General features: G+C 43.5%; 1 protein-coding gene across 1 annotated transcript in view; it reads left to right on the top strand.

Annotated features, from left to right (window-relative positions):
- Positions 1-15,996, top strand: part of MALRD1 (MAM and LDL receptor class A domain containing 1) — a 245,776-nt gene that overhangs the window by 162,514 nt on the left and 67,266 nt on the right. The window contains exons 29-30 of the mRNA XM_077304219.1: positions 4,252-4,413; positions 8,979-9,136. Of these exons, the coding sequence (XP_077160334.1) occupies positions 4,252-4,413; positions 8,979-9,136 (320 nt within the window). The remainder of the gene's footprint in view (positions 1-4,251; positions 4,414-8,978; positions 9,137-15,996) is intronic.

Below are 15,996 nucleotides of genomic sequence, written 5' to 3'. Positions count from 1 at the left end.
AACACTGAAAGGGAAAGCATCAATCCTGGAACCTAATGCTCCGTAATGATCCCACCGCAAACTAATGATGATCATGATTTGTTCCATAAATGCTATTACAGGATATGGTGCTTGCTAGTGGGTTTTGACAGCATTCCCAAAGGACTGCTGATATCATCTGCTTTCCTTTCTTGTTTGGACAATGAATAGAAGCATGCAATCTCATAAATCAGTCTGAGCCTCCACAAAGCCACTCAAACTTTGCAACTATGGATGAAAGGCTTTCATAGGGGATGAAAAAGCACTGCTAGAGCAGACATTAAAAGCAGAAAGCCAAGCTCAATGCCTTGCTTTTAGTAATAGGCTGTGAGAGGAGAGCTCACAAGAAGGGCACCAACTTTGGAAGGTACACTTTAATACAACAGCCAGAAGAGGATGAGCTAATGGGTTGGCTCATGATGTAGGCAAGAAGAAAGGCCTTCTTGGCTCTTCATGCTGGCATCAAGGCTTTGAAAAAAAACATGTTTAGCTTTTGACAACTCAGAAGCACTTGGTATTTTTTATACAAAGTAGAGTGAAATTTTCCAGTTCTTTGTTAAATAGTATTCTGACTGTGGCTTTCCACTTCATGTCCTGTCTATAATTTTGTTCCCCTCTCCATTATATTCTTAGAGTGACTGGTAGAGTTATGATATGCTTCAATTATGAATAAATGTTTGTTAAAAAATATCCCCCAATATGACTAGCTTCAAAGCCCGTTTGTAAGAACGGGCCTTGAAAGGGCCCCCTCTCCTAACCCCCAGCCAGGCAGCTTAAGGTGGCTTTGGGCTTTAGCTCACAGCCAGATCAAGTGGGGCAGGTGGGCGCTGGGCAGCTCATTATCAGGGCTGGGACAGAGCTCCTTAGCAGGCAGTCAGCAGGCCAGGAGGCCCTCATCAGAAAGCCCAGCCTAGCAGGCCAAGAGGCCCTCATTAGCAAGCCCTCCACCACGACTCTTTGCCCAGGGCCTCTCCCCTTACCTGCTGCTGGCTCCAGGCACGGAGGCATCTGAGAGCTAAGAGGCTAGAGTCCAGGGACGGAGGGCAGGAGCTGCAGGGGCAGGGCCAATTAGGGCAAAACTGCACCCTGATTGGCCCTATTCTAACTTGGACAGCCGGACACGTCCCACCCCCCAGGCTGTTTCATAAATATATAGAGGAGCAACAATGGATAAGGATAATCAGTATTTTCTGTATGGATGTGGATTAAATGCACCTGCTTTTTTCCCTTCATTGGCAATCAAATTTGACTCAGTAGCTTTCTGTTTGCACAGGAGAGGAATAATAGAACTGCTGCTGTGTGTTTAAAGGCAAAGTGAGAAAAGAAGCAGTGATTTAATTTTTGCAGAGTGGGCTTAGAATACATAACTGCCTTTCTCTTTGAGAGTCCCCCTTTAAAAATCGACAACGGTGCTCAGATGATAGAAAGCACCTGTACCTTTTGCAACCAGGTTCCTTTCTCTTATAGTACTCGATGACATGTTGGTTTTATGAATAGCAAGCCGCCTAGCTGATGAACCATCTAGTCAACTGCCTTGACATACTGCAACGAGAGCAGTTTTAAAGGAAAATAAAAGAGTTCTTTTCTCATCACCTTTAAGTGGACTTGGGTTTACATCGCAAAGGAAGGACTGCTAGCCTGATTCAAAAAAGCTGCTGATTTCATCGACCCTGCACACACTGCTCTCAAATATTTATTGTCAACAATTTGAGCAGACTATACTGGCAGCATATTAGAACTGAATTCCTGTTGCCAGGTGATCTTTTTATAAAGATGAAATCATGAGGCACAATTGAATCTAATTTAAGTACTTCTAAGTCCCATCCATTTGAGTGGTACAGAGCATAGCATAATAGCTGCATCAGCTTGTTTCCTCAAGACCTGGTGCCTTAAAGACCTGAGCTCTTGTAGGCAAGAGCTTCTTTCATCAAATGCATTAGGCCAGCCTACCTCACAGGGTCGTTGTGAGGAGGAGAGTGATGTGAACTCATTTGGGTTCATTTTGGGGAGTAAGCCAGGGTAGAACTGAAGTATATAAATAAATAATGGCTGTGACCACAATGCCTACATCCTTCATGTCTAGATAGTCTACTTTGGCATACCAGTTGCTGAGTAGCAGTATACAGAGGGTATGTCCTGCCCTATGAGCCTTCCAAGGCATCTAGCAGAGGACATGTTGTGGGGTCCAGAGGATATGTTGTAGGGTTATATAGAATAGTGCTCATTTTGCTTCTTCTCCTTTCCAGTCTGCCAAAACCAAGATACTGCCGGGGATCATTCTTTTTGTTCACAAATATTCTTAACCAAAAGAGCCTCTTGTGGCGCAGAGTGGTAAGGCAGCAGTCATGCTGTCTGAAAGCTCTGCCCATGAGGCTGGGAGTTCAATCACAGCAGCCGGCTCAAGGTTGACTCAGCCTTCCATCCTTCCGAGGTCGGTAAAATGAGTACCCAGCTTGCTGGGGGGTAAACGGTAATGACTGGGGAAGTCACTGGCAAACCACCCCGTATTGAGTCTGCCATGAAAACGCTGGAGGGCGTCACCCCAAGGGTCAGACATGACCCAGTGCTTGCACAGGGGATACCTTTACCTTTACTTTTATTCTTAACCAGTTGTTGTGTTTTAAGGATTTTCAATGGCAATAGTACAATCCTAAACAGAGTTACGCCTTTCTAAATCCATGGATGTAGAAGTGCTTAACAGTGTTTAGGTCTGGCCTTGTTTCCTTTTCACAAACAACATTATAGCTGCTGAAGCATTGTATTAAAATCCTTAGTTGTTATATCACAAGTAATTCTACTAGATCAGTTTCTTTTGATCAGGTAAACTGGCTTGTAATTTAAGAACAAATCCATTTATAGTCATTAAAAAAGAAAGAAAGCATCAAAGTTGTTCATATTCTATAGGGGAAAATCCATATAAATTAAAGCCTTTTCAAATTCAACTCCACCGTTTAAGCTTTTGGGTTACAAAATACACACAAAGCATTGATTCCCTCAGTGCTGCATCTCACATTTCGATCTACAATCTTTCATGCATCACAACTTTTTCCCAAGTTACCTATTTTTTTCTGACAACTTTGCTCCTGCGTCTGTAAGACCGTTTACGCACTGGAGGTTTCATGCTGGGCTGCAGGCTGGAGTTTTAGTCATGGCAGGTTGCCCCAACTATTCCTGCACCCACATGGGGGAGCATTTGGCCTGGTGCACCTCATCTGCCCCCAATTTGTGCTCCTGCATGGGAGCTGGGGCACTGAAGTTCCCAGTGCATAAACGGTCTAAGTGTGAAAAAAATTGTCCCCAATTGTTCTCAGAAGGGACTGCCATTTATTATATAGATCAGGGGTAGTCAAACTGCGGCCCTCCAGATGTTCATGGGCTACAATTCCCAGGAGCCCCTGCCAGCATTGTAGTCCACGGACATCTGGAGGGCCGCAGTTTGACTACCCCTGATATAGATATTTATTTGCAGTGGGGAGGAAGCTGAGCATGGTGGGAGGCTGCCTTTGGCCTGCAGTCTAGTAAACATGAATGAATGTAGCAGGAGGGGATGGTAACAGTTTTATTAAGAAGTCAGGTACTTGTCCCAGAACCTTGAATTATCATGCAAAGAATCTCCCCTGTCTCAGAACACTGTATCTCATCCATAATCTTTTCTGAGGTAGCCCTTTCTATGCATAAGCACCACTTCACTTAACACATTGACCCATTCCCATGTTGAGTCTGGCTGCTAAGAACTACAGATTCAGGCAAAGAATATGCACAAGGGAGCCCTAAGTCATAGAGGCTAAACATTTAATTAATGAGAAGCATTTCCCTCAAGTGACCCAACTGTATGGGGGGGCGGCCTCAAGCATCTGTTTCCATTTTCACAGCTAGCATACATTCCTGTGTTGCCTATGCAAAGAGCTGCTTGTTTATACCTCACACCATCTGGAGGCAGGAGGGACTCTTTGTGGTGCAGAAATCTCTTCACAGGAGAGGCATTTCAGCTATGGCTGCCGTATTGTAAAGATGATGCTCAAGGGGTGAACAGAAATCTGGTGGTATTAACCTTTGCAGTCATTCACTGAGGTGATACTCCCACACAAATGGCCCCAAGAGCTCATTTTTGTTCTTAACATATGTAGATTTGGGCTTTTAGGGGAAATAGCACCTGTTAATAAAACATGCTGTCCATTTTAATGTAATTGTCATTCATTGGAGAACTTTAACTTTTTTTTCTTCTTTCGGCAGGTCAATACACTTCTGTTCCGGGAAGCTGCAACTTTGAAATGCAAGGCCAAGACTGGGCCACTACGTGTGGATATACACAAGATTCTGATGATGACTTTGACTGGCATGTTAGCAATAAGACTGTCACACAAGGAGAAGGCCCCAGTAAGGGTCACACCCCAGGTAATAAGCCTTTCCTTTGAAATCACTTTTGAGAAATGATTGACACTTGTCCGTTCTCTCAGACCGAAGGAATCACAAATAGATTCAGTGACGGACATCAGATGAGTTTTCTCTGTTGTGCAAGCAAGCAAATTGTGGTGACCAAATACTACTGTAACTGCAAAATGCTAATAAAAAAGATGACACCCCCCCCCCCTTTGTAGTGATGATGGAAAATAAGGCTGAGAAATAACTGGACAAAAACTAGAACTTTGGTTCTTGTTTGGGAACGCTGCTGGAATAAGAATTAAATCAAATAGACAGAGTAGTGCATTATCAGACATTTTAATTACTGCTTATGTTAGAAGCATATCAATTTGGTAGATTCTCCTTTTCGAACTATGCATGTAGGAATTTTTCTGTTCAGTTGCAACAGCCTTCTGGTGAACCCAGCAAGGGGCTTTCAAGGCAAGTGAGAGGCAGAGATGTTGTTCTGTTGCCTCCCTCTGAACAGGGTAGTCTCCCACCCAAGAACCAACCCTACTTAGCTTCCGAGGTCTGAAGATGAGCCTGTACAATGGTGCCTCCCCCCCGCCCAGCTCTTTTCAAAGTAATCCTGATTATATCATTCTTAGTGTACTGTGATGGTTGGGTACATTGTTTGCAAGTGAAAATTTAAAAAAGGGGGAAACAAAGTTAACCAAAGCCCAATTAAACTGAGTGCCTGAAGGTTAGGGGTTCACCGCCAAGGTCAGGTACACATTTGAACAATTAAATGCAGCCAAGAGCCAATAGAGATAGCTTTGGGTAAACTGTTTATTCATCTCTTAAGAAAGTGGTCTGCCAAATACAATGTAAATATGCCAATTATTCAGGACCCCTTGGAAGGAAAAACAAGTTTTCTGGTAGATTAAATAGGTGGCCTGTACATTTGCACGCCTTTTAAAAAATATTGTAAATTAATGTGCATTTGTAAACTTTTCCCTTTTGTGACTCTAAAGGGATGAATAATTTTGTTATACAGCCATTTATGCAAGCATTGGTGGTCTTCCAGCTGAATTTTATAAGTGGTGAAGAATTAAGAGTCACAGCTAGAGTGAAAACTTGGAGACACACCAGTCTTCTATAGTAGTAAGTTTCTTTGTGCAAGTTGTCTAGCATACTTTCTTGAATACCTGCGAGGGTCATCATGCCACAATAAAGAAGTATATCAAACAGAGCTAGCAATTGAGATTTTCTTTTTAAAGGATGAGTTGATGTTCAGAAAACCGATATTCAGAAATCACACCTAGCTGTTTGCAATGCCCATTCCTCGACAATTTGATTGTCATATGATTGCTTCAGTGATTTGCTCCTGTTTCAAAATGAACGGCATTTTGAATAATTTTGCTCCTTCACTGCAATGGGACTCAGTATAGTGGCACAGCCACATTTACAGGCTTCCTCAAAGTGCATAGTCTTGGGATCATAATGGGCAGGTCGTCCACTGCAAATTCAACTGTGTTAGTATGTGCTGCTGTTGCACTTGCAAAGTCAGTGGCATTATTCTTCCTCTATCATATTTTACACCTGTCTAAACACACTCAATGTCAATGGATTTAGGAAGGGTGCAACTCCAGTTAGGACTGCACTAGCCGTAACGAATCCATATAGTTGTGCTGCGTCAGTTTGTGTCTTTTTTAAAATGCAAATTCTTCTCTTCACTAAAATTGTCTTCAAAAGAAGCAACACAATGATTAGCCCTGCTTATAGATAATTCCCAGCAGTTGCAGACTAGGAGGGCTGGCCCCAAATAGCACCTTCTCAGAGACCCATCCCGCATTCCATGCATGTTACTAACGCATATAATTCTGGCTTAAATAAGCCTTTATTCTGATTTTATGCCCTCAACAAAGATACATGACCAAGGAAGATTTATTTGAAACCTGTTATCTTACCACTAGTGATATTTCATCCTGTGTCTGGAGGGCCCTGAAGGCTGGTGCTGCAGTCTTTGGTTAAGAGAATGGTTCTCTCTCTTGCGCTAGGCACCTCTAACCCTCCCTTGTCTCGTTTCTGCACAGCTACACTCAGTGGTATTTATTGTTAACAGTCTCTTCTAGTTGGTGGAGGTGTGGAACATGGTGGGAGGTAAAGCCCCGGAAATGGAGCAGACTGGCTACCAAAACAGCCACAGCATTGTTAATTTCCATGGAAGTATCATTATCAGTAGCTTCAACAGATTGCAATATTTTTCATAGATTCTGGGTAAAACAGGCTTCCGATATGTGCATAGTTAATGGTTTTTTCTCCCATGCGGAAATGTCTCTATGATGGACAAACAGAGCAATCCTGAAAGCTGCTACAGCCGCGGCTTCCAGCTGCTGATGCCAAAGCAGCCCTGATGGTCCATCCTGCACCCCTCTGCAAGGCACTGACGGCATGGCGAGCCAGCTGGAGTCCACAGCAACCCTAGCAACACCCACCAAAGAGAGAACAGGAGCCAATGACAGGTGCAGCCAGTCACCAGGCAATGATCTGGGCACTGCTCCTCAAGGCCTACAGACAGAGAGCAGAAAGGGAGGAAGGAGCCACCGACAGTAGCACTTGGCCTGAGATGCTTTCTCAGCCCTTTCCTGGCAAGGGGTCACTAGGCAGCAAAAGTGCTGCACACATGCAAATATTTCAGCTCTGAGCCCCCCCCCCCCATACACACACACAAACACCCCTAAAAATAGTCAGAGGACAGCCTTGAGCCCACCATTCCTTCACATATACCCAAGCCCAGCATCCTAACCACTGGGCTCAGAAGGCAGATGTAAAGAAGCCATACGCTCAGCCAGTAGACACTCCACTGGTCCTGGCTTCACCACCAGCTACACGGGGCCAGGCAGGGACCATCACACAGACAGGTTCAGTGGAAAGGCACTGGGATAACATGGGGGTCCTGGTTAGGTCCCCATTTGACAAGAGGCAAGAGGGAAGCAAATATCTCTGAGCTGGTGTTTTGCCCTTGAGAAAAGGTGGTCAGGGTGGACCAGCTGATGGGCCACCCGGAAGAGCCATACCCCCTCTCTGCTGTACTCAAGGCATCAGCATCTTTGCTACCACTCTGGGTCCCCTGCTCCAGCACTGTCAAGCTATAGAGCTGATCTGATGCCAGCAGTTCTGTGGGGGCAGGGTGAGAGCCAGAGGCCATACTATGCCAGAGAAGACCCAGCCCCTTGGACCACACTAAGCCTATTAACCTTATCCATGACAACCAGCAAAAGGATGTAAGTGAGGGAAGGGAACGGAGACCAATAGTAAGGCCAGCCCTTTTGGTGTCACTGGAATTTTGCCATGCTTTGCAGCTGAACAAAAAAGAAATCAGTGGCTTCTGAAAGACCACTGCCACCAATCCTGCAAATATAGCCCTAAGTTCAGCATCTCAGATATGCAAAGGGGCAGCCTTACAGGAAAGTCACAAATGGGGGAGGCGGGTCTGGGAAGGGTATGGACCTGGTGCTTGCAGATAAATTGCCAATAGTGTACTGGAAAATTTCCTGGAGATTTGGGGATGAAATGGGATGCATTGAAACAGCCTTATCATAGCTGATTCTCTGAATTGCAGTTTGGCCACCCTGATTTGGATATGAGGCCAAATCACTCCTCCTAATTAGCTGCCTCAACAGCCCAATAACAAGGCCTTCTTGGTTTCATGGCTTCTAGGGGACCAAGGCAAATTGATCCCTGGCATTAATGCCATGAATTCCATAATTAGTTACTATGTATGCCACAATTCCCTTTTATCCGCATCAGAACAATGAAGAGTCAGGACTTCTCATCTGGTTTGTTTCCCTGCTCCTCCACATGCAACCAGTTGGGTGACCTTGGGCTAATCACAGTCCTCTTAGCGCTGTTCTCACAGAGCAGTCCTGTCAGAACTCTCTCAGCCTCACCTACCTCTCAGAGTGTCTGCTGTGTGGTGAGGAAGGAAGGTGGTTGAAGAACCCTTCAGGTAGTAAAACGCAGGGCATAAAAACCAGCCCTTCTTCATTCCAGGTGTTTCTTCAGATTGTGGGGGAAATTTCCATTAGGATTGAAACTATCTGTGACGAAATTGTTGAATGAATTTGCTACTTGTCCAGCTCCAGGTTTAGCATGCCACAATATTCAGTTTTTTAGAAGTCATTCAGTGGTTTGCTTATTCAGAAGATGTCTGTAGTGTTATGTTCAGATAACAACTTCATTATGAACGTTTTTAAACACTGTTGACCACACAAATCACTACTAATTCAAAAGAGGTCCTTAGGGCCTTTGACGGAATCAGCCCAAATAGTCCACTCTAGCTGGCTGCAAAAGTCTTGTGTGAAAGGGCTCTGAGCCTCTTGAGTCCAGCGTTGGACATATGCAGTGAAGTGTAAAATTCATAACACACCATGCAAGTGCTAGAAAAGGTTACACCCTCCTAGGTCCTTGGAAAGGTGTATATCTGTTCAAAAAATGCACCACCAATATATAAAAGGGTGGTTTTTCTGCAATTAATAAATTGGGTGTATGGCATATAGGAGAAAGGTGTTTCTTCATTGGCAGTTCACTGACAAAGCATTTTCATTCACTCCAAGGTAATGGACATACTTTTCTATATATCAATTCATCTTCTCAACAAGAAGGAGACAGAGCAAGAATAGTTACCGCCACATATTTCCCAGCCAGCTTGGATATATGCAGACTCCGCTTCTGGTTCTGGCCATGTCATTCGGCCCTAATTGGAGTGTTAAAGGTAAGCCAAATAAAGAAGTTTACTATGTAATGGTAATGTTTGTGCTTCTTAAACACTTTGAACAGGTTGAATCTTACAGATCAGAAAACCATCATGAAGAGGAAGAAGAGTTGGTTCTTATATGCCACTTTTCTCTACCAGAAGGAGTCACAAAGCAGCTTACAATCCCCTTCCCTTTCCTCTCCCCACAAGAGACACCCTGTGAGGGAGGTGAAGCTGAGAGAGCCCTGGTATTCCTGCTCGGTCAGAATAGCTTTATCAGTGCTGTGGCGAGCCCAAGTTAACCCAGCTAGCTGCACATGGGGGAGCGTGGAATCAAACCCGGCTCACCAGATTAGAAGTCCGCACTCCTAACCACTACACCAAGCTGGCCCTCTTATGCCTCCTTTACTTGGTTGCCAGTTCAAACTTTTTTCACAATATGATCTAATTTCCGTGAAAGCACAAACGCTTGCTATTATACATGACTGTGGAGCCAATATTGGATCTTAAAAGATCCAATATATGTGGATATACTGGATCTTGAAACCAGGTGCAGAAGCCTTAACATTTTATTGCCACTGTGACACAGGGAGGAAATCTTTAAACCTAGCATAAGGACTTCATCTAACCACATTGTTACATGTATTTCCTCCTGTGGATTTCCATGGAGTATTTGCTGGAGACAATATTGCAATAGCATATTAAAGGGCATTACTGAAGGATTTGAACAGTGAAGACACTTACTTGTGAGAACATCCGAGGAGCTCCAGAAGGGAGAGATAGTTATTCCTGAAAGAGACACATCCATTCCCTTTCTAGAAGTTTTCAGAGGATTTGGATGGGAAGGCATCAAAAGAAGAAACATAATAGTCAGAACTGAGAGAGAATTATGATATTTCATAGCTTGAAAGGCAGGAGTTGCTGGTGACTGTATACTTGTTCTGCATTCTTTTCTTGGTGTCATGCTTACCTTGAGCAATTTGGGGCAGCTGCTAACAAACCTTTTCAATAAATAAGTATTTCCACCAAAGAATCACATTAACATTGCTTTCCGATGTCCAAATTGGGGATGTTCTCTTCATTCAATGATTCTTCCAACTTACCCTAAGGTATGTGCATCTGAGATTGACAATTAAGCATAGCCGTTACTTGACTACATGATTTGGCTGGTAGGAGGCCAGATCTGGCAAAGAGGATGTGACACCTGGAATGGCTTAAAATGTGTCCACAGCTTTATTTCAACAGCCTCCCAAAACAGAAGGTTGGTACGACATGATGTAGAGCCTGACCTATGCAACCCGCTAGCTGCTGCCCACATCCAAGGCAACCCAATGCCAATCCCCACTGGGAAAACACGGATCCCCATGCTCCTGAACTTTAGTATGGGAGATGGCCCGTTGTGGGAGAGGCCAGAGGGCACGAACTTCCTTGGATGCCCCCCAAGGGCCATCTGGTCACCATGAGCAAGATGCCCCCCCACTGGGTGGGCTCCTTGCTCAAACCACCACCTTCTTAAGAAGGCCCCACTCCCATGGGAGTCCGATCGAACACCGGCTCCCATAAAAAAAGCTCAAATCATGTTAAAATTCGCTGTGACAAAGAACAATGTAACAAGTAATAATAACAGGGAGGGTGGGAAGGATCCGCTGTCCGGCATGCAGGTGAAGAGCCTGGAGCCCAGCATGTGCCGCTATAAATAGCAGCGTCTCTGGCCCCACCCCTTGCATGACGAACACGGCGCTGAGCGTGCTGCCAAATGCAGCGCGCCCAGCGATGCAGCAGCTGCCCGCCCATGACACATCCTTTGTACCTGCCTTCCATCCCAGTGAGTCTCCACCGCCCATTCTCTCCCACATCTTTGATTTCAAACCTCATTGCCCCACATTGCTTTCCTGTCTGGAAGGACAAGTGACCAATAATTGCAGTTTCCCTATTCTCTGCACTGCGGTGCTACTTGAACATATTGTTGTAATACTGGAACTCAGAGCAAAATTAATTCCCCTTGTGATAATATATGTCCCATATTTCAGTTTTCCAGCTTGTTAGGCAGTTCATATTACATAAATTGCAGTGAACTGGGGTGTAATAAATTACAGCAATGGACAGACCAATTTCATTAAAAATGATTATTTTTTATTGGTTTGGCTCATTTTGCAGGGAGGGGAACTAGATAAGCACTTTTTGTGCTGTTTTCGTGTTTTGGAAGTAACATTCCAGTGTGACACGCCATTTTGTTAAAAGCGTTTATAGACTTCTTTCTGCAAATCAGAGGTTTCTGCAAATCAGAGGTTTTCCTCATGCTAGCTCTAATAAAAGGCAGAAAGGATAGCATTTCAAAACTATTATTGAACGGCAAAAATGGATTCTGCCAGCTGACTTACAACTATTTGTTCTGTAAACCCCTGATATTCAGCTTTTTTAGCTGGAGCCATTTAAATCCCTGTTTCTGCTCTTTGTGAACCACCATGAACTGCTTTAATAATTAGTGGAAGTTCATGGAGGCTCTTCAGTTCACAAACGTTGGGTCATGAACTATAAACTGCTGAAAAATTATCAAGTACTTATATTTGTGAGCTAGTTAATTTCCATCCCTAAATGTTACTCCATTGCTAAAGGCATTTTCCCTTTCTCCTGCATCAGAATGAGAACAAAGGTCTGCAAGACAGAGTGGTCCCACCAGGCCTATGGTTGAGGCCTATAAATACCATCAGGAAGCTGGCCTCCCTAAATAAACCCAAAAGATAACATCTGCACACCCACTCAATAATTAACAGCAAGCACCCGACCCACTACTCCCCGTCCTGGTCAGAGGGAAGGTTCTGTCTGTTTTTAAATGTAAACCCGATTATTAAAAACAAAATAATTATTGTTTTATTACAGTATGTTGTAAGTCACCCTGAGCACTCACAGAAGGGCAACACAGAAATAAATAAATAAATAAACAAACACACACACACACACACACACACACATATGTTCCCTCCCTTAAGTACCGGTATAGATTCTATGGTGGATTCTTTGCCTACTTCACATTTTAAAATTTTCACTTCTTTATCTTTGCGATTCTCTTGCATTTCCTTTGATACCCCTTACACGCTTCTCGACATCCCTTTCTGTACAGCTCCTTTATCTTGTTCAACAGCCGCCTTAATGCTTTTGGTTTTACTGCTGCCTCTGCAGGGTATTCCCTTGTTCTCCATGACCATTCAGCTATTTCTATATTCCAATGTTTCCTCAAGATCTACTTTTCCAGCAAAGCCTTTCCTGAACTATTTTAGCTTCACCTTGTCAGCTCCAACCTACTGATTGTCCCCTCATTTCAAACATTGGACTTCTCTGTCCTCTTGGAAGGAACCGTTAAATTGTTCAATGTTGTGTATTGGGGCTTTGTAAACACAAGGAGTAGCATTCCATGTAGCTCAGAAATGAATTGCCTCTGTCCTCTACTCTCAGTGAGAAATGCTTTATTACAGTTAAAAGGCTCTCTTAATGCCTTCTGTTCAGTCCTTGAGTTCACATTCATTTGTCTGAAATCAAAAGTAGAGCTAGAGCATTCTCTCAGTTGTATTTTATACAGAGCTCATAAAAAATGGTAGCAAGATATGGTATTGACCGGAGCTAATTTAGCTTTAAAACATTGTACTGTAGCAGCATTCAACAAAGTTTTGTATATTATGGGCTGGATTGAAACTAAATTTCCAGTAGCAGAATGGCATTTTTCTGCTTCCCTCCTCCAAACACAGTCTGCAGATCTCCATACAAAATGTCTCTCTTGGGAGGTAGTGGGGAATGACATGAAGGTGGTCTGCAGCAGGAAGGGGGAATCCATCGGAGCTGCTGATTAGGTCTGGAATGCAACCCGATGTGCTTACTGTTTCCTTAGAAGACAACCTTATTGAAAGTATTACCAGCTGCTCTTCTTTCCAGGATATATCAAGAATCTTACTCTTGGTGCTACATATAATGGTCAAAGTAGAATGTAAGTCATCATGTCATCAGCTAGCCGATGGCCATAAATATAAGAGCAATGCTACTCTAAGGTCTTGGGATATCTCCCTTTAAAAAGGCTGCATGCCATAGTGGTGTCCCTGAAGTATAAAATGGCAATGAATCAGTTGGGACTTAATACAGAATTTAACACTAGCACCACTGTTTCATATCTGATTATAGATCATTTATAGATCAGTGATATTGATGATGATGATGATGGGGGGGGGGGGAGAGAGAGACAGAGAGATTATAGATTGTAGATCAGGATATTTGCCTCTTCATTCATTTTGTACCTTAATCAGGAACAAGGATTCACAGTTTACTTAACACCAGTTTACCATTTCAAACACTTAAAAATTACTCAATTAAAATAAGCATTTATATATTCAGGCATTTATATCTCACCAGTTTGATGTAGTGGTTAGGAATGCAGACTTCTAATCTGGCATGCCAGGTTCGATTCTGCGCTCCCCCACATGCAGCCAGCTGGGTGACCTTGGGCTCACCACAGCACTGATAAAAACTGTTCTGACCGGGCAGTAATATCAGGGCTCTCTCAGCCTCACCTCCCTCACAGGGTGTCTGTTTTGGGGAGAGGAAAGGGAAGGCAGTTGGAAGCTGCTTTGAGACTCTTTTTGGGAGAGAGAGAGAGAGAGAGAGTAGGGAGGAAAGCAGGGTTTTCAAGCATCTGGCACATAGTATTCAGTTGAATTAGTCACAAATTGCAGGAGATTGCAGTCTTACACTCTTGCAGAGGCACTCTAATTCGAGAAAATTATGCGTATGTGAACAAATTTGAGTCTGGAAATCAGAAAACAGCTTCCACCTTTTGAAAAGACATATTTATGAAACAGTCTCCTAATGGGGGCAAAGATTCATTAATAAACACCTTGTGTCAATTCCAGTGTCTGCTGCAGGTAGATTCCTTGTTCCAAAGTCAGATGTTCATTGTAATTAGCTGTTGTTTGCCAAGCAAAATGTCTAGCAAAAAAAGCCCTTTCTATTTCCAGTCAAAAGGTTGTTGGTTGTTTACACATTTTAATGGTTTTTAACTAATTCAATCAACTGAAAATGGAAAAAAAGTACTAATCTCATCTAATCAAATTAATCTCCCTAGGTTCAAAAAACAACCATAACTTGGCTTCAGATAAGTCTTGTAATAGGGTTAATTCACTGAGGCCTGAAAGTACACCAATATCTGATGTCCAAGGTCAAACTCATGCTTGGACTGTTTCAAAGTGAAAGCCCATCAGGCCAGAGACTCTTATTGCAGGCATTAGGACATGTCCATATCTGGTAATTGTGCTACATGCTAAGGGTTCTGATCCCACCGATTTCCCCAGTTCCTGCTGAGGAGCCAAGGCATTAGCCAGGTGTGACAGGTAGTCTCTAAGAAGGTGGTCTCTGCCGTGAAACATTAGCTCAGTGTGAAAAATGACTTCTAGTTCTACCCTTCTTGCACCACCACCAATCCCTTGATCCCATGATGTGTGTGTATGCCAATTCCTAGAGAATCCACCCTGTGAGAGGCCATATATGACAATTTTCACCCACTTCCCTCCCTCACAGGCAAGATTTCCCTTCTGTTTTTCTCTCCTTTCCTGACTGAGCAGGCCTATTGATCGATGTTTACCCAGCACTTATAATATTTTAAAGTGCAGTCAGTCATACCATGGATCCTCAGTGAGTAGGTGAATGGAAAGGAATTAGGGATGGAGAAAGGCATCCAACTTCTTCAGTTAAAGCTTAGTCAGAGATAGAAATGGATAGGTTAGTCTAGTTCAGGGAGGGAGTAGGATGGGAATTTGTGAGAGGATCATGGCAGGATCTGAACATCAGCTAACTTTATCTCCTGAGTCCATTGGAGACCGGACTAGGGAAATGTGGGGATTGAACAGGTGAAGTCCATATTTCAACAATTTATGTTGGTGTGGGAAGCAGGCTTTCCAGGGTCTAGTAAGACTTTCACAGTTAAAATCAATCTGCTCTTTCACCCGGAGAAACAGTTCTGAGTAAGAGAGAGACACTATAACAGTTCTTAAGGGAACTGACCTAGCTCAGCCATTAAAACAGATATGCTTTCACACCATCTTACTTGCCAGCCAAAATATAACTATTAAGACCTTCTGTGGAACAACAATAAACTTGGAAAAAATGACTGCTTTGGAAGTTCTCTGTGATTACTAAGAGTCAACTTAACTTTCTCTAGAACAAGTCATGTCAGACTAACTTTTATCTCTCGTTTTGAGAAAATTACTACCTTGCTGGATCAGCGGAATGCTGTGGATACAGTTTATCACAATTTCAGTAAAGCTTTTGATAAGATTCCACATGATATTCTTGTTGACAAGTTGGTAAAATGTGGTATGGATCCTATTACTGTTGTGGGGACTAATAACTGGTTGACAGATTGCACCCAAAGGGTGCTTGTGGTTTGACATCTGCTTGGAGAGGAGTCAAAAGTAGAGTGCCTGGAGGATCTGTCCTGGGCTCTGTATTGTTAAACATATTTAAAAAATTATTTGGATGAAATACATACAGGATAATCTTGACAGGCTGGAAAACTGGCCTAAAATGAAGAAAATTAATTTCAATAGTGATAAATATAAAGTTCTGCATTTAGGTAGGAAAAAAAACAAATGCATCATTATAAGAATGGGGAGACCTGTCTTGGCAGTAGTATGTGCAAAAAGGTCTAGAGAAGTGGTCCCCAACCCCCGGTCTGGGGACCAGTACCGGTCCATGGATCAGTCGGTACCGGGCCGCAGCTCCTCCTCGTCCTCTTCCCCTGCTGCTGCCTGGGGAGCTGCCCTGCAACTCTGCCACCAGCTCACCTTTGGTGCTCTCTAGCAGCCACCAAGGCTTGGGCTCCCCCTTGGCATGGCACT

The sequence above is a fragment of the Paroedura picta genome, chromosome 11 (genome assembly GCF_049243985.1).
Source record: "Paroedura picta isolate Pp20150507F chromosome 11, Ppicta_v3.0, whole genome shotgun sequence".
In the NCBI taxonomy this organism is placed as follows: Eukaryota; Metazoa; Chordata; class Lepidosauria; order Squamata; family Gekkonidae; genus Paroedura; species Paroedura picta.
The sequence above is the reverse complement of the archived record's forward strand: the minus strand, read 5'-3'. Positions and strand labels throughout refer to the sequence as shown.